General features: G+C 34.5%; 1 protein-coding gene across 1 annotated transcript in view; it reads left to right on the top strand.

The window, feature by feature from the left end:
* Lap1 (leucine rich repeat containing protein 7 lap1) overlaps nt 1-25,049 on the top strand; it is a 60,217-nt gene that overhangs the window by 7,945 nt on the left and 27,223 nt on the right. The window contains exons 6-11 of the mRNA XM_071583174.1: nt 5,938-6,012; nt 6,091-6,216; nt 6,301-6,520; nt 8,106-8,462; nt 9,357-9,589; nt 17,535-17,666. Coding sequence (XP_071439275.1) covers nt 5,938-6,012; nt 6,091-6,216; nt 6,301-6,520; nt 8,106-8,462; nt 9,357-9,589; nt 17,535-17,666 — 1,143 coding nt within the window. The remainder of the gene's footprint in view (nt 1-5,937; nt 6,013-6,090; nt 6,217-6,300; nt 6,521-8,105; nt 8,463-9,356; nt 9,590-17,534; nt 17,667-25,049) is intronic.

Raw genomic sequence — 25,049 nt, 5'->3', positions numbered from 1 at the left:
AGTACTTTGAAGAATTTTAAGCGTTTCTGCAAATCTGTTCAATAAATTACTTTAAAATAATTAATTGAATTACCTTCGGAACGCACCCTGTATAACAGAAAAAGAAATACATATCTGGAAAAGAATCCACTCATTCACAGTGATCCTGTATGTACTCTGAGGGATTGTAGACCACCAGTATAGTGAACCATAAATGAATACTTTAAGAGTCATATCAACATTGGCCCTACTCTAGGAAGTATAATGTTCCAATTGAATTTACTCTGCTTTTTTAAAGCTACCTTGATGGTAGGGTTTCTTGCATGCAGTGAGCAGTTAAAATTATTCTCTAATGAGACTTCCTTCAATCATTGGGTAAGGAATTTGTTATTATTATGTTAAAGCAAAAAATATGCTAGAAATAATGAATGGAGATGTATCTACCATCTACATATAAACTTATGAATTCAGGGTTATTCTAACATGCCTTACAATAGTTTGAATTAGGATTTTATTTTATTTAAAGACATTTTGCATTCCCTCTTCATGGTATCACATCATATGGCGCAGATGCATGATTTTTGCCCTTTTAATTTTTCATTTTTTGTCCATCTAACCTTTACCAAAATCTTTATTCTTGTGAGTAAATGTGAGCCATTACTACTACTACTTATTTTCTGAATATTTATTTTTATTTTATTTACACAATTACGTTGCAATTAGGCAAATTTCCTGGTGGCAACGGTCAGGTTAGGTCAAAGATAACTCTAACAACGAAAATTACATACGAACAGATAAAAACAGAAGAGATAAAATATTTTTACATAATGACACTTCCACATCACATACAATATGCCGTCCACATCACATACAAACAATATTTTCATGACTACAATGAAGTTTATTACCCAGTGGCTGCTTTACATTTCAACTTAAAACTTCTAAAATTAATAAACTTCTAATATAAGCCTGAAAAAGTGAGCATAGCATGTACCTTAATACATTTTAATCTTTAAAAAGGAAAAAAATGTGGTTATGTGTTAGAATATCATGAAACAATGGGAAAGCTCTGTAGTTAATATAGTTGTTGCAGACTAACTTTATGCTGTTCTAAATGTATATTTAGCCTTTATGGTTGACAGCCATCCATACTTCATTTCTAATCGAACCCTTGTCTGATGTCTTGCAGTACAGTGTTTGAATTTGCACAGTGAAGATTGAAAAAGAATTCTTTTTGCCAAACAGTTATTGGTTGAGGTACCAGAGGAAATTGTGTATTTTTTATTCTTCATAAACGCATGTATTTTAATGAACATTTTTATTAGAGAAATGTGTCAAGTGTTTACCTAAACCTGTAAGTAAAATAATCATAGAGACTTATCAACAATATTATGATTAATTATAATGGTAAAATTTTAAATAATTAAAAAAACTTTCTAAGTTTTAATCTTAGTATTTTACACCATCCTGAAGGAATTGATAAGTGTGATGTGTGTTTTAGTTAGAATTATGATACATTTTATCATGTATGTGATTTTTCTATAATTCTCTCTCATGAAATTTAATTGGGTATAAACTTAGAAGCAAATAGAAAATGGTTTTTTTGAAAATGTATTTTTATGAAATTTTATAACTCAATTGAAATAAATGTTTAAAATTTAAATTAGTTACACCCGCAACATTTTTCTCTGTTATGTTTTCATGTCATCATAGACTGGTGCTTTCAATATTTCAATAGTGGTAACAGTAATAGGTTTTATTTGGGTTTATAATCTTGTTATTCTTTCATGCTGTCATTTCTATGGAAGGGGTGTGAGTAAGTGTCTTTAACTGTCTCAATTATGTTTGTGTGAGAGGTTGAATATTTAGATGCTATTCATGTTGCTGGCTAGGTTAAATATTGTGGTCTGTGTGCTTTCCTGCTAATCACTTGGTAATGGGTTAAGATCTTGGTTCAGGCATGGGTGTTTTTTTCTTGATTATTTGTATTGGGTAAAGAGGTATGAGATTAATTAAGGTGTAAATAAAAGGAAATTATATTTCTGTTGTATTCCAATAATTAATTCATTTGGAGAAATTCCTAGCAGGAATTTTAGAATTGGTGTTTTTGATGCATGTTTAATTGTTTTTGTGCTTACTAGACTATGACCTAGGGAACATATGTGGTAAGAGCTTTGTTAGTGAAACTTCCCAAAAATGCCAACTTGTTGACAATTTACTTATCCACTGTAAGAGATCCATTTTATGGTAGCATAAAGTGGACCTCTGAATATAATTCTTTCCTCTGAATATAATTCTTTCTCTAAATACCACGAATGAAGGTGTTTCAAGCTTCATTTCCCTTAAAAGAATTAGTCAATATTTCATTTTTATTTTTTAATGTGTTTTAATTCTCATTTCTGTTCAGTCTGAGCCAGATAGATTTAAATCAGTTCAATATTATTGTGTATTAATGTTTTGGAGAAACTTTCCAAATAACAGTCAATAGATACCAATGTTTTTATTTCAGTGCACTCTAAACCTGCTGATTCTTTTGCACTCTAAACCTACTGATTCTTTCTTCAAATGCCATGAATGAAGATTTTTCCAACATAATTTCTCCTTAGAGATGCAGTTGATACAAAAAACGTCTGTTAACCCATCATGTTTGAATTGGTTTGTCTTATTACTTCCAATCTGATCCATTCAGGGTATAATGATGGTTTGAAATAATCTTTCTTTTTTTATGAGTTTGAATCATGTTTATTTAATAATGTGGTGAAACATTACGCTTAAAAAACCATTTCCTTATTATTTTATACTTTTCTATTTAAAAAGACAGTATTAATTTTTATTTCCCTATTTATACATTTATTTTCTAGATATTTCTTGGATTCACATTCGTGGATATTGTAAATTATTACTTTTTGCCAAGCAGCACATCCACTCTGTCAATCATAAATATGGATTAATTAAATCCTTAATGCCCAACTATTTCTTAAATCTCTGAAAATTAACACTGTTGCCTTGTTTGTAAGTATTTTACTATTACAAACATTAGGCAGTGTTTTACAAATTCATGCTCATATTAATAGAAGTCTTCAAGATATTTTTAGGAAAAGAGATGTAATTGCAGGGCCTATGTTATTTTCTAAACCTGTTAGATATGTTCCAAAGAAACTGCGGGAGATGCCGCCACAGTAACTTTTAACAGAGTCATCCACTATTGTGCATTTCAATGGAACAATTTCAGAGTGTAAAAGTCATTCGCCTTGACCAGGATTCGAACCCGAATCCCTCTATGTCCGGTCGAGTGCTTTAGTCAGTTAAGCTATTGAGGCGTCCTCTTAAACTCTGAACTTTTGAGAGCTTTAAAGGAACAAGATGTTGTGATGAAATACTGTACATACAATGTCAAAGGCATTCGTAGTCGTGTGCGATGTGCCAAAGTCCATGAAGTTGAAGCTAACTTTTTAAACACGCAGCCTTTTTATACCTTGACCAATTCCAAAGGAACTATGTTTTCTATAGTCCGAAATGTGACTCCAACTCTACCAGATTTATTAGGATGGTCTCACAATTTAACCATTAACCAGAAATTTTTGTGTTAAGTCACATGCGGCGATGGTATAGAGCACATAGCGGGACACAAAAGTGCCCTCACAGTTTTTTGAATGAATATTTCGGTGGCACAACCTCGTGTTTCAATGAGGGATGAAGATTGAGGGCACTGATGATGGGCAGGACAGGATGACAGGCCTCGAAGAAGAGGAGGAGAGAGGGGGCTAGGGAAAAGGCAAAGGAGGGGAGGAATTTGGAGGTGATTGGCCAGAATGACTGGTGATGGGAACAAGAAGGGTATGCCCCATAGTGGGCAAGGTTCAGAGCTGTGTGCAGACATGCTCCCAGGGGCCAAATGCACAATGCCCTGAGGGTATTCAATTTCAGTGGTTTGTATGAAGGCATGAGGGAGGCAATAATTGATGCATTTTAACATTGATTAATGGAAATGTTGTGGAGGGAGTCATGTCAAATATATAAATCCACAAATGTAGAAACACTGAAGAGGGAATAAAATAAACCAAAACATGCTCACTTAAGAATTAATATTTAGGTTTTCCCAGCCACCTTCATCTGATTGTGATGAAGGCCTATATGAGTTACTAATAAATATGTATATTATAATAAAATAATAAGTATTAGTAGTTTTGTGGGAGGCGACCGACAACTAAGGTCATTTGCACCATTAGGGATGGATGGGAAAAGAAGGGTGGATAGAAACCCGGTATCGGCATTAGCCCACTCTTGTCAAAAGGCACTGAGGGGTCCACAGTTTAACGTCCCATCCGACGGACGTCGTTCTCACTCCTTGTGTACTCCACAAAGCACCTCAAGTAGAGATCGGGATACCACTGAAAAATATTTTTTGTCTCCAGGATTTGAACCTGAGCCCTCTCTGTGAGAAGCCTGTATGTTAGCTACCGCACCATCCCGATCCCCCCCAGAAAAATAATAATAAATAATATGATGTATGTAGTACATGCAAAATGAGGGATGGCAATGGTGCGGTGGCTAACATACTGGCTTCCCACCCTGAGGGCCTAGGTTCGAATCCCAGTGGCAGTAGATATTTTTCATTGGTATCTCGATCCATGCTTGAGGTACTTTGTGTGGGACATTTTGAGTTAGCACACTGTCTGTCAGATGAGATGTTAAGCTGCAGACCCCTTGGCACCTTCCATTGAGAGTAGACATGCCAGTGCTGGGTTTCCCTCCACCTTTTATCCTTTCTTGTCCATTCATTATGGGCCAAATGACATCAGCTGTCGGTCACCTCCCCTAAAACTACTATGAAAAATGACCATTGACATTCTGTGTAGAGACGTATATTTTAACTCTGCATAGTACCAGTTTTTTAATTTAATAAAATGTACATTCAGACAACTTGATCAGGAGCACATTTTTTGGATTTGTAAATTGACTGCGTTCAAGGTTGGTCATAGATAATCCTTTCAAGCATTGATGTAAAACAATTATTTTTTAATCATGAGATTCATTCCATAATGGAAAGAAGGGGTTAAAAACCAAGTAATAAGAAATCTTAATCCAGTAATGTGCAATAGATCTATTCTTTGTCTGTGTGTTTTGGGTTTATTGTAGTTCCATTCAATAATTTATCATGAGAATAGTTAACGGTCAGTTTTTACTGACTCATTGATATTCTTAAATTTCATGACTATCATTATTCATGCCCAGAGTAGTTTAATATTGGTGTTGAATTCTTTTGAGTAGGTGCTTGGATTTTCATTGGCTTTCCTTCTTGGCTGTCATTCCCCGCTAATGCCAATCACATGTAACTGAGTAAGTTCTGGCACTTTATTTGTCGCTCATCTTTGACAATCCATTAAAATTTACTACTGTACTGTTGTGAACAGGTAGATTAGGATTTACGTACCTAAAATTTTAGCTGACAAGACTTGGTGGCATGTTTAAGCTGTAGTTCCTTTGGAAGAGCATTCTAGTGCTTTGCTTGCATGCAGAAACAGCTATTGAGCATGGGAGTTGGTTTGTAAAACTTAAGGCTTCTCTTTAATTCACATGTTATCATAATTTTCTCAATGCATTTTTGTATCCATCTGTGCTAAATTTCCATTGAGACTTATGTGAGTAAAAGACTTGTGGGAAGAGAAATAAGGTTAAGTCACTGTAAAAAATGTTGGCAGAAGAAATTAAGGTTGATGCTGTACTGTTGTTATCAATTGTTACAATTTTTGTTTCCATTTATTTTGAAATTCCAATCTTAAGTATTTCATCTTCTCTATTTGAAGTTAGTGTGTGTTATCGGTGTAAAAGTTGCTAGTTTCATGTGAATATTGACCATAGTTGACCTCTTAAGGTGTAATGAGCTGTGCCATTATAGAGTTTTAGCTCTACACTGTAATAATTTTGTTTTTTTAATGTACTTTTTTTTCTCTTTAGCCAGAAGTTGTTGGTCAGTTACCAAACATTACGGAATTATGGTGCGATTTTAATAGAATTAGAGGCATTCCACAGGTATGTTGACATGCATAATACTGAAATTAAATTAGTTCTGTTTTAATGTATGCGCTAATCTTTGTTTTATCTTTACAGTTTGTGGGGAACTTGAAGAAACTAATTCATTTAGATGCTAGTAACAACAATATTACCTGGGTAGCATCGGATATAGAAAACTGCCAAAAACTAAGTGATCTGACTCTTTCAGGAAATGAAATCCAGGTAAACTTCAGTACCTGTTTCATGCAAAAATAAGCTAAAATGGTACGTTTTATACTCTATTTTTCTTATTTTCTCTGTCTTTAGGAAATTCCAGGTTCTATTGGGAATCTGAAGAATTTAATGACCCTGAAGTTGGATGACAATCAACTGGCGGTGCTACCAGAGTCAATAGGAAGGATGGCCATGTTAGAGGAGCTGATTCTAAGCCAAAATGATTTTGAGACCTTACCTCCCTCAATAGGTTTATTGAGAAAACTTCAAATTCTCAATGTTGATGAAAATATGCTTGAAGACTTGCCTCCAGGTGAGCAAACTGCAAAAGCAAACTTAAATTCTCAGAACAAGCATAGTATTTGAGCAGTTTTATCAGATAAATACATTTCAAATTAATTATTTTACCAGGGAGTTGTTGATGAATTGATGGTAAAATTTCAAAATACCAGCTGGCATGATTTGCTCAATGGAGAAGCTGATTCTGTTACAAAACCTGAGTGTTATTGAGTTTAAGGATGTTTAACTGCTGCATCCTGCTTGGATGTGTTGGATAATTTGGGTTCCATAATAAGTCAAGGTGGCCTCTCAGTTCGGGAAAAATTGAATAATAAAGGGGAAAATGGCAGATTTAAAAAAAAATTAGGAATTTGATGTTAGAATCAGGAATATAATAAGGGAATTCCCAATAAGGGTGATCTTACTTTTAGTTGTGAGGTCAGCTTGTGGTTGCAACATTTCTTCAAGAAATCAGGACCTATCAAAAGCTAAAATTGTGTTTGGATCGACTTCAGTGATACTAGTAGCATGATAAGTGATGAGGAATGATCAACAGATAAAAAGTACCTTGTCAGTTTCCAGACACTTTAGGGAAAAATTGGGAATAAAGATTGCATTTTTGTTTGTAAAAATGCGGAAAACATCGGGAATGGGAATCATAAAAATAAGTGGCTAAGCCTTTAATTTGATATCAGGTGAAGTGGTTTCATATTCCTCCATGAAGGAAGTTGCTGATAGTAAGAATATGAGAAACTGCATCATGCTCTACTCTTTCATATGTGGCAGCATGGTGGAAAATTATGAATGAATTCATTCATGAATGCTTGAATGACTGTTTCACTTATATCATTTCTCTATCTGTTTCATGGTAGTCAATAAATAAAAGTAATTGTTCATAAAAACAGTTGAAAAATCATCAAACTGGCTCTAAAGCCGTTTGCAACCTTCTCTTTGGGAATTATGAGGTGAGATCTTACCATATCAATAGGAACTGTTTATGTATTATAAAATGTGTTGAACATGATTGTACATTATGCTCATGCTTAAAAAGTTCCATGAAGATAGTTGTAAATTGCGTTTAAATTCTAGTTAGTTGTCTGAAATAGTAATGTAGGCAAATATGGTCATATCACTAATTAATCAATGATTCTATTGAATAAATTGAACATAGGATCATTATCATTGTATTTTAGTATTATGATCATACTCAAGATTTGAGAGTGATTTTAAAACTGGAGCGGAACTTGCTTGTGTGTTTAGCTTTGGTTGGGGAGTGTATTCCTATTGTGTATGTATTACTGGCTTGACCCCTAGTTAAACCTGCGGCTAAGTTATGGCTTATTTGGATGTGTAAGCAGGTTCAAAGCGCTACCTGCATTTCATTGAATAGAAAAATTACTGAAATATTAAAACAAAATGTTTATTACTAATGTTTTGATCCAAAATAATATTTATGTACCATTTCAATTAACCTATAAATAATTTGAGTCACTGCAATAGGCTTAGTATTTCTCAGTCCAGTAAGGTAGCCCTGGAACTGCTTGAGGACGATTTCATGACATGACCTAGAGTTTAGAATCATTTTCTATTGATATGATTTTGTCTCTCTGCCATTTTAGAAATCGGGAGTTGCTGCAATCTTCGTATCCTGAGTGTGGCTGGAAACAGATTGGTACAAATTCCTGGGGAGATTGGGCATTTGACCAATTTGAAAGTGGCCAACCTTAGCGGAAATCGCCTCAGCAACTTACCTGTCTCTCTGCTTGGGCTATCATCCCTTGCCGCCTTATGGCTTTCAGATAACCAAGCCCAACCATTAGTTCCACTTCAGCCTGATGTGGATCCTTTAACTGGTCAACGAGTCCTTACATGTTTTATGTTACCTCAAACATGTTCTGTCTCTGCTGAGGTTCGAACACCCCCCCAAGTTGTAGTCCCTGGGTACATTCCAGTAGGAGATAGTGATGCAGAAGGAGGTTAGTTGAAAGTTACTAAATTCTATGTATAACATCCATATCGGGGTGTGTGTAATTCATCAATTCATGGAATTAAAAGTTGATGTTTCCAGATGTTCTCATTTGATAAGCTTTCTATCATTAAGGTTTTCACTTGACCCCAATTGTGGTTAACTTCTTAGATCATTGGCTTATACTAAATTAACCTGATGCAAAAAGTATTTTTCAACCCATTTTGTTAAGTATATATGTCTTGCACTTTTGCTCCCTTATATGTTATCTTGTTAAATAAAACTGTTTCTGGCGTACCTTGGTGGAAAATCTTCATATTGAAATTGAAAAATAACTAATTAGCGTTTTCCTCATGGAAAATTTATTTACGACCTAGGTTTTGTTATGGTATAACATCTTTAAACCTGAAGATGTTATACCATAAAAAAAACCTAGGTCGTAGATAAATTTTCTCTGTGGAAAAGCCAAGTTATTTATTTTTCAATTTCAATGTAATCTTGTGTTGCACTGATCATGCCCTTTTGTTAAATTTAAGACCACTGTAGTTGTAGGTTCTTTGGAAAATGTAACTGCAGAAGTCAATGGCAAAAATATTTAATAATTCAGCTCTTATGTATGGTTCTCTATGAGCTTTAATTCATTTAAGTTTGATTCCAAAGTGAAATATTTTGAGGCTGATAATGTCAAGAGGAGTTTTTAGTTAAATCTTGAATGATAAAATTAGAAAATCTGTGGTGTTTTGCTAAATGGCAATTAGCAATAGCAGAATTAATTTTTAAAATTGTGTGTGTCTTGACTTTAATGTTGCAAGGTGGTGAAATTAAGACAGAACCTGTATGAATTTAAAATGTTTTGGGGAGAGGGGATATTATTGGATAATATGGGACTTTTCATCCTTTTTAGATGGCAGAAGTGAAGAAGAAAGAATAAGGAGAAGGCACATTAGGTTTGCTGCTGATTCTGAGTTAGATGTTGGAGGTCGTCTTCTCAGGGCACCAACACCCTATCCAAAAGAGTTAAGAGCTTTGGCGAGGCATGCTCGAAGTTTGCAAAGGGTTAGCCATGCCACTAATGGCCCTGTACCTGCACCACCCCCACTTTGCCAAGGCTCCTTTTGTCCACCTCACCAGCAAGAGGTAATGCTCCAGATTTTAGTACATTATCTTCCATGGGGACCCATTTTAGAGTGGCTAATTGTGTTAATCAAATGTTGTCAGTTATAAGTAAGACAGTGTTATAATAAAAACTTTTATTTGCCTCAAAACTAACTACATCATTTAATAGTACCTTCATCAGCTTTACATTTGCAATCAATAGTAATATGTTCCTCAAAGAGGTGTGGGTTTAGGTGGATGAGGGTGCTAAAAAGTCTTCAATCTCACCCAAAATAAAAGACAATTATCTATTTATATATTTGTAATTATTCATTCAAAGGCTAAAGTGGATCGTGAACTAATTAATTTTTCATGAAAGAAAGTTATACTTGTAAGCAATGTATCACATTTCAAATTGAATTTGCAAAGATTTTGGTAGATCCTGGAAAGCAATGGTTTTATTATATATTTTATTGCTAAAATATTTTCAAATACTAATGAGTTATTTAATATCCTAACCTAAGTGGAAGTGATCTCTCTCCACCAGTTATTATTCCATTTGAGATTGATGTAAGTTGACAAAGTTTGATTGCTTGATGATCTGATCTTTCTTTTCCTTGTAGCTTGAAACTTATACTACTCCTTAAGTGTGGGTGTCAACCTCATCCCTGAAATATTGGAATTTGTCTTTTTGTATTATAAAAAATTGACTAGCTGAAAATTGAACAGAGTTGGTAATTTTTTAAATTTCATGAGGTTCCTCCTAAATTGAAGTGGTCAGAAGTTAATGTATATACAAAAACTGGAGCAAAAATGACAAGCAGGTCACCAATGCACAGCACACTTATAAATTAAGGAGCCTGCATGCAAAGAATATAGAGCATTGAAATCTAGGGTGTGAACACAATGGTCATCCTAATTAGAGGGTGATGTTATAACTTTCATAATTAAAAAGAAATTTAGCAGTTTCCACAGAATAAGTTTAGTAAATGATAAAATTTTCAAGCCGTATAGTCATCTTCAGGTGCAAGACCGAAAGATATATCTGTGAGGTGAAACATTCATCGTTTACTATACTTATTTTGTGGAAAAGTGCAAAATTTCTTTTTGTAAATAATGATCTCATTTCACCTCATTTAGCCAAAAACTATGAATCTTATTTAACTATCCTCTGTACATAGAAAAACCCTTCCCAATGGATTACAGCCGTCACGTAGTGGAAGAGCTTATGCATTTTGATGATCCCTAAAGCTGTATGACAGGAGCAATGATATATGCTCCTGGTAGGGTCACCTATGCCAGATAGGGTAAAGGGTAGTCTGCACAACATTTGTTCCTCAGGGAGGTGGCTGACCACAACGGGGTGGCCGTTGAGTGATGTTATCACATTAAAAATGCTCTGGAGAAAGGCAACAGTAAACTACTTCAATGAATACCCCTCAAACTGATGATGGAGAAGATTATTAGAATGAGTCCTGGCAACTAAAAGATTTGGCCCAATTGGTCATGTGTAATGGCTGACAGCGGGAGAGGGAAGGCTTCTGGGGTCAGCACCTCATTAAATCCTTGCAAAGGAAAGTGAGAGTAGCAGTACAGACGATACAGAAGCTGACTCAATTAGTGAAAATAGGGACTTGGAATATTTGGACGATGTTGAGGGCAGGAAAGTTAGAAAATATAAAGTGAGAAATGAATAGAGGAAATATAGATGTTTTAATATAGTAGAAACAAAAGTGGAACCAACTAATTTGATCATTGTCCAGACATACATACCACCAAGCAATCAAAGGGAGGAAGAATTTGATTGGGTTTATACTCACTTAGAGGGCATAATTGTTGGTGTTCCTGAATTTGATAGTGGTGAGGGATTGGAACATGACGGCAGGCGAAGATGAAATGGTAGTGAGGTAGGAAACTATTCTTTAGGAACAAGGAATGATTTTGGGGAGAAAGCAATAGAGTTCTGCAGGATATAGGGGATAATCATCACCAGTGCTTAATTTAGATATGATAAAAGGCATAGGTACAAATGGAAAATGCCAGATAATTCAGGAAGGTATCAATTGGACTACATTATGGTTATGCAATGAGTTAGGAACAGCATGATTAATTCTCAGTTTCCCGGGAGTGGATGCATACTCAAATCACAATTATAAGGTGTAGCATTCAAAAAGGTAAAACAAGGCTGACAGTTAGGAAATGGAATGTAGAAGCACCAATCAAATCAAAGGAGTACCAGAAGGCAGTAGAATCAATCATTAGTGAGGAAAGAGCACTACAGAGGAAAAGTGGGAACATATCAAAAAGGGTCATTGAGGGTTGCAAATGAAATGATAGGAACTGTAAATAGAAAAAAATAAGGAACCCATGCATTATGAATAAGATGATGAGAATGATAAATTACAAAATCTGGTGTGATGTGGTTGACTTGTTCCATAATAACAGAGGCGAAGACTATTACAATTTTCCGCTTAATAACTGGAAAATTTATGTGGATATTAAGTAGAAAATTGTAATAGTCTTTGTCTGTTATTATTAGAAAGAAAATATGTATATAAAGCAAATGTTTTGCAGTTCTCCAGGAAGAGGAAGGCCAGCATAAATGCAGGGGGGAACTAATTACAGGGACGTTGAGTGAGGATGTTAAGAAAAGGTTCATTAAAACTTTTGACATGGAGTGTAATTATGTACGGTATGGAAGAATGGTCATTGAAGGAGGATGATAGGCATAGATCGGAGGCTTATGAAATGTGGTGTGGAGAAGGTCAAGTGGACAGAAAGGTAAACAAATGAGAAGGTGCTAGTAATGGTGGGGGAGGAGGAAGGATTGTTGGGAAAAATCAAAAAGCGGTAGGAATGATGGATGCAGAGCATTTTTTTTGGCGGTGTAATGTTAAAGAATGTGTTAGAGGGGAGAATGTTAAGAAAACAAGGAATGGGCAGGAATAGGACAGTGATATTGGACCAAATGAAGGGAGGGAGCAAGTATGCAGAATTGAAGAGTGGCTTATTTTTATGTTGAATATTGGATTTTGTTTAAAAGAGAGGCAAGGAAACTGTCACTACTATTTGGTTTCTTGGGAGCTTTTTCCATGGAAAACCTACCTTAACCAGATTACCAATTACATGAAGAATTAATCAGATGGCTTTTGATATGAACAGCTACATTCCATGTACTATGAAATGGTGTAGAAGTAATTAGCCAATATGAATTATTGATAATTTAGAGTTGTAATAAAATGACAAAAAATGCTACTCCTCACATTTAAAGTTTAAGAATCAATGGTTAGAAGCAATAAAAAACTTATAAAGAGAAGCTTCCAGAATGTTGAAGGACAATTTTATGTTTAGTACCCTATGGCCTTAGCATGGCCATATCCTAAGATTCAAAAAGGAAAAGCCAGATGATTAATGTTAAAATTGGTACAAGAAATACAAAGAAGTCCAAATTTTACATTAGTTTTTCCCTAGAGTCTAAAAAAACTACATTCTAAGTTGTATGTGGAGTATGTATTATCTAGGAGAAATCCTGAAAATATACTGGCCTTACACCCTTCCAACAACTATCTTATTTTCCTCATATAATACATGTAATGACATGAAAATATTTCAATAAGTTTTGGTGCCCACTTTACGTGTAAAAAGTAAAGTTTGTTAGAAGTGGTAAAAGTAATTGTTTTTATATGCATATTTAGCTTTTAAATAACTTATATTTTCCTGTAGTAGCTTGGAAATGTTACAAAAATGAAAAAATAACCATTCAATTTGATTAAAGCAAAACCTCATAATTTTGATTACTTCGACCAACCCCAGGATTCTCCATTTTTTTTGAAAACATAGAATAAATGAAATGTATCTATGTTGGCCTTATAAGTCATCACATAGTCCTATGACTCTCTGTGATAGTTAACTTTGAAACCATTCTTTGAATATGAGAAACTTTTTATGCTCTCCTGCCATTCTGCAGATTTATGGCAATTCGAATATATTCATCATAGCAGCTGTGTTGGGGATGTGCTGATAAGATAGGAAAACCTGGAATTTCAACACATCTGTAGGTTTAAAGGTATAATTTCACCATTTGTGGTTTTTATAGCTTTTCATTGTGCTTTAGAATGCTTGTACTAGATTTAAATTATTCACTTGTAACTTTTTTGAAGGCAGGATTTATTAGCCGTGATCATATTATCTGGATCGTAGGTTTCCCCAGTGATTTGATGATACAGGGGAGGTTCTCTGGATTGGCTGCTTTTGGATCATATTTGGGCTCAGTGTTTCTTCTTGTGTTGAAGCGAGTGTCTAAACAAGTGAAGTTATGCTTCTTTCTACTGTTTTTGTATACTCTTGGTTTTTATTCTCTCTTTTTTGACCATTAGCTTGAATAGTCGATCTTTCCCTTTGGACAGTATGTTTAGAAGAATGATGTTTGGTAGGACCCTCATATGCCCCCTTAGAGATGGAGTTGGAGTTAGGGTATACTCCTTGAGTGGTAGAAGATTCAGTATTGCATGTTAGGGGTTTCATATTATTTTCACCCACAAACAAAGTAATAAAAGAGACCTGCGTACTTACAGATCTGTATTATTTGCCCGTTGTTATCAGTATCTTCCATATTCCTTGAAAAATATATTGTTAGTGATATGATTCATTGTTTCCACTGTAAAAGAATATTGAACTAAATTTAAGAAGAACTTAAAAAGAGAAAGAATAATGGTCCACTTCTGGATATTTTTATTCATAGAATCATAAAATTGAGAGAAAAGTATAAATAGGTTGACAGACTTTAGGTTTCAGTACGCCTTGACGAGATCCCTTAAAGCCAATGAATGCACTAATGCAATGCGCATATGCAGATCTTATGAAAGTAAAGAAAAGTGATTACTGAATCGGTGAATTTTTTTCAACCAAAATATGTGATGAATTTAGCTTAAAAATAAAACAAGAAGAATACTTATGGTACGGCAAAAGGAAGAGTGATTGACCACACTTAATTCTGTCTTTATTAATTTAAATTTCACTGTGCAATGTATGATTATCTTATAATGAATAGGGTTGACAATTTGACTGAGAAAACAGTGATGTGGGAAATGATTATCTAGTGAACTATTTTAACAGTACCCTTGAACAGTGATTCAAGATTGTACATGTAGGTGGGAGAAAATAAGAAGGTTAATTGAGTGGCATGTGTTTTGGTAAGCTGGAATTGGTGAAAAAGAAAAACTCAAGCTATTACCCTTTGATCTGTCTCAGGAATTTGGGTGTGCATGGGCGCGTAGTTTACGCTAAGTTTATGCATGCACCTTAAGCACCAATAAATTACTTGTAAGTTACCTTTGAATGTCCTTCAATATACATTAAATTATGTGGGTCATTCAGTAAGTCCTTAAAAAAAAATTATTTTGGGTAGATTTTTTTTTAATTTTCAGAATTATCTTCTTTTAGGTTGATACATTCTTCCCAATGTTTCTCCAACTGTTTTAAGCCCTCCAATGAGTAGTATTTTGGAAGGGCTTGAAATTACATATCAGTGCTGGTGATGCCCTCCTAGTTTGATGTGAATTGTTTTCCGTCGAGCCATTTTTTCAAGTTTGGAAATTATAAAAAGTCACTGGGTGGCAAATCTGGTGATTGGGATGGATGTTGTAATAATTCAAGCTTTAATTCCATAATTTTTCCCTACAAAACTGAGCAGGTGTTCACCTGTGCAATGTCTTCATGGAAGAGAATTTTTTTGCCAAATGAGAATGTTTTTTCTTGATTTCTTCACTCAATCATTGTAATAATGATACATAATACTCTCTATTCATAGTTTGCCCTTTTTGCTTGCAGTCAATGTAGATGATTCCGTGTTCATCCCAAAAACTGTGACTATCACCCTGTCGGCCAATTTTACCATCTTCACCTTCTTTGCATTTGGATCGCCATTAGAAACTTTGTTTGGACCGTTCCTCCTTTAGTGTATCAATGTTTCATCCACAGTTATCTATCAATGCAAAAACTCATCAGAATTACGACGGAAAAGAACCAAACTAGCCTCCGGATAAGCCACACAATTGTATATAGTCTTCACTGAGAGCTTCATGGCACCCAACTAGGCAAGATTTTTGTCACATCCAATTTTTCATGCAAAATTGAAAAGACTGTACCTTGTGATGTCTCTAACCTCAACTATTTTGCAAACATAGATTGATTGATCAGTCAAAATCATATCATGGATTTTGTCAATCTTTTAGGGATTAAGGGATTAAGTCATTTCCACTGGAAGTCCAGAACGATATTCATTATTTGTGGATGTATGGCCATGTTTAAACTTCTTTATCCAATTGTAAACAGTTGTAAATACATGAGCAGATTCTCCATGAACTTCCAACTTGGCTTTGATCTCTTTACGTTTTAAACCTTTTAAATGGAAATGTTTAATGAACGCACAAAACTAATTTTTTCCATTTTTCTAAATAAACAAAAGTTTGTTGCTTTAATTGGCTATGAAAATGAAAGCATTGCTGAAACTTAAACAGCAGTCTTTTAAAATATGAGGCTTACTATAAGCAAACCTTTTTAGATACTACTAGTGCCATCTCTAGGATTTTCTAAGGATTTAGTGAACGACCTACATATTTTGTCTTGTAGTTATTATCAAATGTTCAAGCATTTGTTTCACTCTCAATGCAAGTATATCTAGGAGCATTCAAATATGCATTTGAGTGGTCCTTTCCTCACCGAGCTCACATTTAACACTTCATGGTAGTCTCAATCAATAGTAAGTAAATGCACCTTGGATTGATACCTTATGGAATCCAAAGCAATAAATTATTTAAAAAAAAGAGTTATGGCTAAGTTTTAAAATTTGAATGAAAAATCCCCTACTTACGTGTATACATAAACTTTATAACCTAAATGAGGCATATTATTGAGTTAGATGTGTCATCACCTATAATTTATTGTGGATTTTCCTTTTCACTGTAGTTAAATTTTAATAATAGCTCCTTCATTGATAATTTTCCACCTTAAGTATAGTATATCATTATTATTACATGACAAGTATATAGATAGTTAACTCTTTTTGTAAATTAACAATTGCACTGTTGGCAGTAGCAGAAGGGTGGGGGAGAAAGTAGTTGGTGGACAATTTCCATTCATGTATACTAGGTATAAGAATTTTGACGACTTAAGAAGTAAATATTTTAGCAAATTAAGTTTCTGAAATTTTGAAATATAAAATAAGAATAATATCAATACTAGGCATCTTTTTGCTTTCTCCCATAGACTTCTGCAGCACAGTAATGATTATTTTTTTTCTCTTTGAGAATGCTGCCTCTTTCATCTGTGATATATCAAATTTCGTTTTCATTCCAGTCTCCTATAGTTTCAGAGTGATTATTTCAGAATATTGCATATCTTATATGCCAAGTCTTCATATACCATTGTGCGTTGAGTTTGTCCATTGCCTGAAATAACTAAATATTTCCATGATTAGTAGGGAATAAAATTATCTTTAGCCTTGGAATTTTCTAACATTTTCTTTTAATCTTTTTGAGCAATAAGCATGAGAAAATTTCTCATTTTTGGATGAGTACCTAAGCATCTTAAGAGCAAATTTTGGATTCGGGCTAACTTTCTGCATCTCAGTAAGTTTGAAAAGTTGAAATATCCATTTAGAGGTTGGTTTTTGATTATCTTTATTCTTGTTTAATGTGGCAGCATCTCTGAAAATAAATATTCATCTTATGGCCATTTTTATAATGGGTCATCAAAGATCTTTCGTCTTGATTACCTGATTTCTCAACTTCCAGCTCACCTGTAACACCATATGAACCTGTTAAGGGAAGCATCAATGTATTCCTGAAAGATGTGCAAATTTTGGAACTTTCCATGTTTGGAATGAGAAAAAGCATCATGTTCATCCCTCATCTAATGGTTTTTTTTTGTTCTTCAGTGTCTGTGAAACTTGGCAGCTTGCCTAGTGATATAAAAATTAATATTTTAGGGAGAGAGTGGTACTCCTGTAGTTGCAGAATGGATTCCATCAGGAATACAGGAAAACAAGATAAAAGAAGCCAAAGTGACCAAAGCTCAAACTTCTCCAAGTGTAGTGAATGAAGTGCATGATCCAGGAATGGTGAGAAATAGATATTGGCTCTTAAGTTAGCTTAAACATTTTTAATTGTTGCAAGTGTACCGTTTTACTGAATAGTGTGGAAAATGAGTATTTTCTCTGTATCCTAGTCTGAGAGAATAACTTGGTTTAGACTCTACCTTTTTTTAATGTTCTTAATGTATTTCAATTTCAAGTTTTGGTTTAAATCTTCTCCAGAGAGTGTGGAGATGCCACACACTAGTGTCATTTCAATAATGATTCCCTACTTTACCTGGTGCATAAATGAATGTGATTGCAAGCATTGCCATGCCATTGCTTTTTTATCATCTTTCTGGCATTATTTTTATGTTTAGAATGTGGTCAGTTATTAATCTTTTCAATTTTTATTTGGAATCCTCCCAAAGAGTTTTCTATTTCTTGCCACAATAAAACATAAATAGGTAGCTGAACTCTAAAATGTAATTTCTGTGGAAAAGTGTGTTTGGTAACATTTTTGGCTCATATTGTGACTTCCAGAAGGTGACAGATTTAGAAGTAACAGTTCATCTATAAAATGAAGTTACAAAAGCGGAAGAAAATGATTTAGCATTGAAACTTTGACTGAGAGTCTCCTTAAGACTGTATAGTTTACACTTTTGGTATTCAAGTATTTGTTTTTCCAACTTTCATGATTTATTACTTTTAAAAATAAACCTTGTAGTGTAGTCAAATGTTGGCAGCAATTCTGTAATTGAATCTAATAGGTATTGCTTAATTTTTAAAACTAGGGTATGAAATCATTACACACCGTAGATGTATGATGCATGATTATCTGACAGAAGTGTGATTGTCTTCTTAATGCTTCTGTGCAATCATTTTTGCTAAAATTTATGTCTTGATTCTAATGAATTTTGTTCCATGATATATATAGGTACAGTTAATCCTTACATTGGCCGCCATAAGAATATTTATATCAAGCAAGTGTACTCTGTATTGAAGGGATAATCAGCTCGCGGAAAATTTGATATTAGGTTGGCCAATATCCCTAGTTTTGCCTATTGCTAAATAACTAGATCGATTGTAGTCTTACCTAAGAGTAACCATCTACAGAGTGATCATGATATAGACCTTAAGGGAAATAGATGAGCTCTGAAAATTTTCTGTTAAGAGATGGTGCTATGCACAAGTGAATGTAATCCAAGGAATTAGGAAAATATAGGTTTATATCATAATTTATATTATTTCCTGAAATGCCTTATATACTAGGTCAAGTTTCTAATATCATCTTTCCCGGCCTGTAAGACCCACTCTGATTTTCAGGTTAGAATATACAAAAAATACTTGGATCAGGCAGAAAAGGATCAAAGTATTGTGATGTTAACACTCAATACAAAGGAAATTGAACTGTTAAATGAAAAATAAGCAGCTACACAACCTTTCTTCTTTGTAGAAGACCAGAAATCCGACGTCACTGAGCCAAAATACATTTAAGCTGCCTTGTTTTCATGTTCTGAAGTGCAATTCACGAATTCAACATTAAATGCAATGTTCAATGACAATCTTCTCTCTTATGATGCCTTGAGGTTTTTCAATATCATTTTAACTGTTTATGCAACATTTAGTTTCTGTTATTATTTTCATGTTACCAACATTTGTATTGTAAGCAACCATTTTCTTTGCCTTAATGACACTCATTCTATTTAAGGTTGAATACCTTTAGAGTCCAAGTTTATCAGGAGGGATACAATAAATCCATGTATGAAGGTAGTCTGAAAAGTTTCTGACAGAACAGACCTAATGGCACATTTTTTCTTCAAATTTATTTGTATTTTTCAGCATAGTCTCCTATTAAGTCGATACACTTTTTCAAGCAAGGCTCTTAACTTTTTTAACTCTTCCAAATAGTAGTTGACGTCTTTCTCCACAAAATAGGCATTTATGACTGTGATAGCCTCCTCGTCCAATTGAAAATCTGTCCTCCATGTGAAACTTTAAGGTAAAGAAACAGGAAAAAGTCCCTGGGGACGAGTACAGTGAGCGTTCAACAAATTTGAGGTGCAATTCGTAAATTTTAGCAATAGTGACTGCCGAAGTGTGAGCAGGTGTGGTGTCCTGATAGAAAAGCACATTCTTCTTCTTTAAATGCCATCCTTTTTTGCAATTTCTGCCTTCAATTTGTTAGGTAATGATGCATAATACTGCCCCATATTTGATTTATCTTTTTGAAGTTAATCGATGAACCCAATTTTGTGACTATCCTAAAAATCAGTCACCATCACCTTCCTAGTCGATTTAACTGTCTTTGCCTTTTCTAGAGCAGATTCACCCTTTGCAGTCCACTAGCTTAACTGTACTTTCATCTCAGGAGTGTAGTGGTGGATCCAAGTTTCATCTAAAGTTATGCGTTGAGGCAAAAACATCTCATTTGCTTCGCTTAAACTGCTTCATCAGGGCCATGGAAATATTCATTTGAATGCAATTTTGGTCAAAAGTGAGGGAATGTGGTACTTAATGATAGATTACATAAGTCCAACTGTCAGTATGTGACGAACATGCTCTTTTGATATGTCCATAGCCTCTGCTATCTCTCTAACTATAATTTGATGGTAGCCCAGTATCATTTGGTGAACTTTTTACAATGTTATCAGTTGTTGCAGTTTATGGCTGCCCCAAACGCTTATAATCAGCCTTGTTAGTACGGCCATGTTTAAATTAAACTGCCCAAAATTTCTTGGTTTTAGCAAAGTCCCCATGTGTAGCATCCAATGATTTACATAGGTGTATTGTCTTTTAAAACAAATATTTAATGACAGCTTTTTAGTCAATTTTTTGCATTTTCCCGAAACCCTCATAGTGACTCTAAAACGATTGTCAAACAAATACTGAGGTTCCAAAATGACTGAAAATGTGGTTTGTACATTATATTGCATGTGCAAACACATTCCTTAACTTTTGTTAAAGTGTGTTGTCATATTCATTTTGAGTTCAGAAAGTTTTCAGATTACCCTCTTATTAACAGAGTGGTAATGCCCCTGTTAGCCAATCACACATAAGTTTCACAGCAGCAACATATGCAAGATGTAACTTAACTTGTGACATTATTTACATTTGATTTATTTTGGTATTTTTAGGAAGTTCTTACAACAAAATGTTAAACCTTTGTTGCTTGCTACTGAATCAACACTGTGAAATTATCAAAATCTCTATTAAAGGCAACCCTATGACTGAGGTGGGAAAAAATATGTAATATTAAGAATTTTTCCAGTGAATCAGCTTGCACTTTTAGGTCAAAGTTATACTAATATGTTTGCAGCCCATGAGATGAATGCTAATTTTAGAGCACATTTTGGTGTACAAATGTGTATATTATAAGCTGAAAATATGGGATTTGTTTTGTTTATTCCTATTTCCATGCTAATGCTGAATAATGCCAATGCCAGCAATCACGATAGGTGTGTGAAGGATTATTAATATTGATTTTGAAATTAATCAGTCAAACTTCCTCAGATTTTAATTACTTCATAAAATATATGTTACACTTTCAGGCTTCACTTTGTGGAATTGTTTGATGTTCATATTAAAAGAGTTTGTGATACTTCTTAAAAGGTTTATCAACTGAAATCAGGGTAATATGGATGCAAATTTCCTTATGAGCCAAATCCCACATCAGAGAGCTTCAGTAGTTTTGTTAGTATTTGTGTATAATATCGGGTGCGGAAGAGCTTGATATACATATGACCTCACTCTTGTGATGTGTTGTGTGAACCTCATTCATGATGAGGAGTGATTAGTACAGAAAAACATTATTGAATTATATTTCATAATTATAGTAAGCATACTACCTTGATCAAAAATTTCCCGGAATTTATTCAGAAAATTAAAAATACAAGTTTATTCATCTAAATCTATATTGTCCCCTTCAAAGTAATCCCCATCGACTGCAACACACTTATGCCAGCGCTTGATCCAATCCTCGAAACATTTTTTATATTCGGTTTTCGGTATGTCCATCAGTGCTTCCTGCGATTTTTCCATTACTTCCTCTCGGCTGCTAAAACGCGTTCCCCGTAATGGTTTTTTAACTCGATTGAACAGAAAGAAGTCACAGGGAGCCAAATCAGGTGAATTCGGTGGCTGTTGGATGGTATTTGTTGCATTTTTCGTCAAAAAATTACGAATAATGATAGCACTGTGCGACGGTGCGTTATCATGGTGCAAAATCCACGAGTTTTCTGCCCACATTTCTGGTCTCTTTCGGCGAATTGCTTCACGCAAACGTCTCATAACGCCCAAATAATACTCTTTGTTTACTGTCTGGCCTTCTGGCAAAAATTCATGATGCACTACACCGTTGTAATCCATGAAAACCGTCAGCATTGCCTTCTTTTTTGACTGAAAACGACGTGGTTTTTTTGGTCTCGGCTCATTTGGTGAACGCCATTCACTTGCCTGATGCCTGGATTGCGTGTCGTACTCATAAACCCACGTCTCGTCTCCAGTAATGATCCTTTTGATGAATGTGGGATCGGATTCAGCCTCGCAAATCATGTCTTTTCCGACGTCAACACGGTCTCTTTTTTGCATGAAATTGAGGTCTTTTGGCACCAACTTTGCTGCTACACGATGGAAACCCAAATCATTAACCACAATGTCTTGGGCGGATCCATAGGCAATGTTCAAGTCCTCCGCTATTTCTCTGATGGTTAATTTGCGGTTATTGACCAACATTTCTTTTACTTTATCAATTTTTTCACCGACTTTCGATGTCGATGGTCTGCCACTGCGTTCATCATCTTCGATTGACTCACGACCACTTCTGAACCGCTCGTGCCACTGGTAAACGACCGTTTTTTTTAGAGAATCGTTGCCGAAACACTTTTCCAACATTTCCAACGTCCGTGCGCCACTAAATCCGTTTTTTACGCAAAATTTAATACAAGTTCGTTGTTGCAAATTTAAATCCATTTCTGAAATTGTAAAAAATCGCCAACACACACAGAGATAGATGTACTCTTGGCTACGTAACTTTTGCAAATGTCAAGTTATGACACTAAGATTTAAAGGGAATATCAACAACAGATGTACCAATTTAACAAAAAAAACAGAACTCAAATCGGAACGATGGGAGCGCCACACGGTGGTTATTCCGGGAACTTTTTGATCAAGGTAGTATTTGTTATGCTGCTTTTAATTGGGATAATCGAAGGAAGGGTGTTTGGATCATTTGGGACACCTACTTTCGAGATACACAGGTGGTGCAATCACTTCATTCTTGTTTATTTAAGCTCTTATGAAGAAGGTAGCGCACAAATTTGCATCAGGTTGTGACTTCACCAAATATTTTTATGAATTAATTCTGTTATTTATTAAATTTGATGAAATTTACACTTTAAAATTTATCGTACGCAGCCTTAAAATCAAGTAGATGGTATCAGACTCCTCTATATTTCTTTATTCTGAAATACGGAATGATAATTGTTGGAATTTCAAGTTAATTCTCAGTCTGCTTTCATATATGTGGTTGGACAGGTTTTAATTGACAATGATGGAGCCACTGAGTGTACGTAGGTATACAACCTATAAATGTTGTTGCAATTGGGCTGTGAAAATCATACGTTCCAAAACTATTTGTTAACCCATTATTCCATAAATTTGAGTCTTGCTTGTAATTTCAATATTTTTTTCACCCCTAACCTTTGTCATAGCTAAATATTTTTGTTGTTGATTATTCTATATATGTGAGCATATTATGTTATATTTCTGTGGAAAATGTTGAATGGAGTTTTTTTTCTTTAATATTAGAATGTTCATATTTTCTCAAGTTAGAAATCATTGTTCTAGGATTTTTAATTGGGTATTTTGGCATATCTAATGTTCTATGTTAGTATTAAGACAAAAATTATTTTATATTTTCCAGTTGGAAGTGTTGCACATATGCAATACTGGGAAAATTCAGGCAGATAGGTGATGTGAAAATTGGAGAATCATTTTATATTCAATTCATGATTTGATTTATTTAAAAAACCCTGCTTAGCTCATCCATAATTGACACTATGTTACAGCTAATTGTGAGGGATAACAAGCAATGCAACTGGAGTTAGTTTATTTCTTAAAAGTAGTAGTAGTAGTAGTTTTGAGGGGAGGCGACCGACAGCTGAGGTCATTTGCGCCATAGGGGATGGATAGGAAAGGATGAAGGGTGGAGAGAAACCCGGCGTCGGCATTAGCCTACTCTTTACGAAAGGCGCCAAGGGGTCCGCGGCTTAACGTCCCATCCGACGGACGGCGTACTCACTCAAAGTGCCCTCCACAAAGCACCTCAAGCAGGGATCGAGATACCTCTGAAAAATATTCAACACCGCCGGGATTTGAACCCGGGCCCTCTGGGTGGGAAGCCAGTACGCTAGCCCCCGCACCATCTCGATCCCCTTATTTCTTAAAACAGGAGGACAATTCATTGATAAAATATTTACCTTCACAGAATCTAGGAAATTGACCTAATGATCTTGAGTGCATTGTCTACTTATTACACTGATTACTAACCACATGTCAAATAGTCTCTACATTTGGACGATTCATATCAGCTTATAGTCAAACTGTGCTTACATAGTGAGTTCTTATATGAAGTTTGCAAGACTTAAAATCAGACTCTCAGACAAGGGAGTTTTCTGTGGTACAAAATAAATCTGCGACTTGATTGAGTTTTCATAATTAGAAAAAAATACCTTTGATGAATATTTATTGATAGCTAAGGTACTACAACTTCAAGGTTAAGTTACTTTTCAAACTTCATTGATGAACACTATGTTCATATTGAGTATCTGCAGATTTAATAAGCATATAATTGAAGTTTAAACTCATCTCTTAAAAAGTAAAAGTTGGAAAAACAAAGTTTAGAGAATTAATTCATTTTGGTTAATTTTACATATTTTTTCACAATTTGTTGTAATTTTTAATTCTATTGGAATAGTTTTATCTGTGTAAGTTTCAAATTTATTTTCACAAATATTTTCATGAGTATGAAAAAGTATTAGAACCTCTTGAAGTCACAACATGCTGTTTCCTGTTGTCTTTATCAGCAGATAAAATTTGTATCAATTTCAAGAAAATTAATGTACAATTGATGAATTCTTTTGCTGCTCAAAGTTTAAATGGTGATTAGTTGGTGAAGAGCATGTACATCACCATATCATGAACGTTGACTAATCTTCAATATATATGGCTATTGATTACTAATTTATGGCTTCCTTATCCACGGACACACTGTTACCATATTGGATGATGAAATGTTGGAGTAATTTAAGTTTTAGGTTATCTTATTTTTCAGTTTTTATACAAAGGTAAATAGGAACTTCATGGTTGTGTCTGGTGGTAAATAGTAATAGTGATGAAAGATGTGAGTTTAGTGCTGTAGAGTATATACGT

Source organism: Hetaerina americana, unplaced genomic scaffold, assembly GCF_022747635.1.
Source record: "Hetaerina americana unplaced genomic scaffold, ioHetAmer1.1.p SCAF_13, whole genome shotgun sequence".
Taxonomy (NCBI): Eukaryota; Metazoa; Arthropoda; class Insecta; order Odonata; family Calopterygidae; genus Hetaerina; species Hetaerina americana.
Note: the sequence above shows the minus strand (reverse complement) of the source record. Positions and strands in the feature narration are given on the sequence as shown.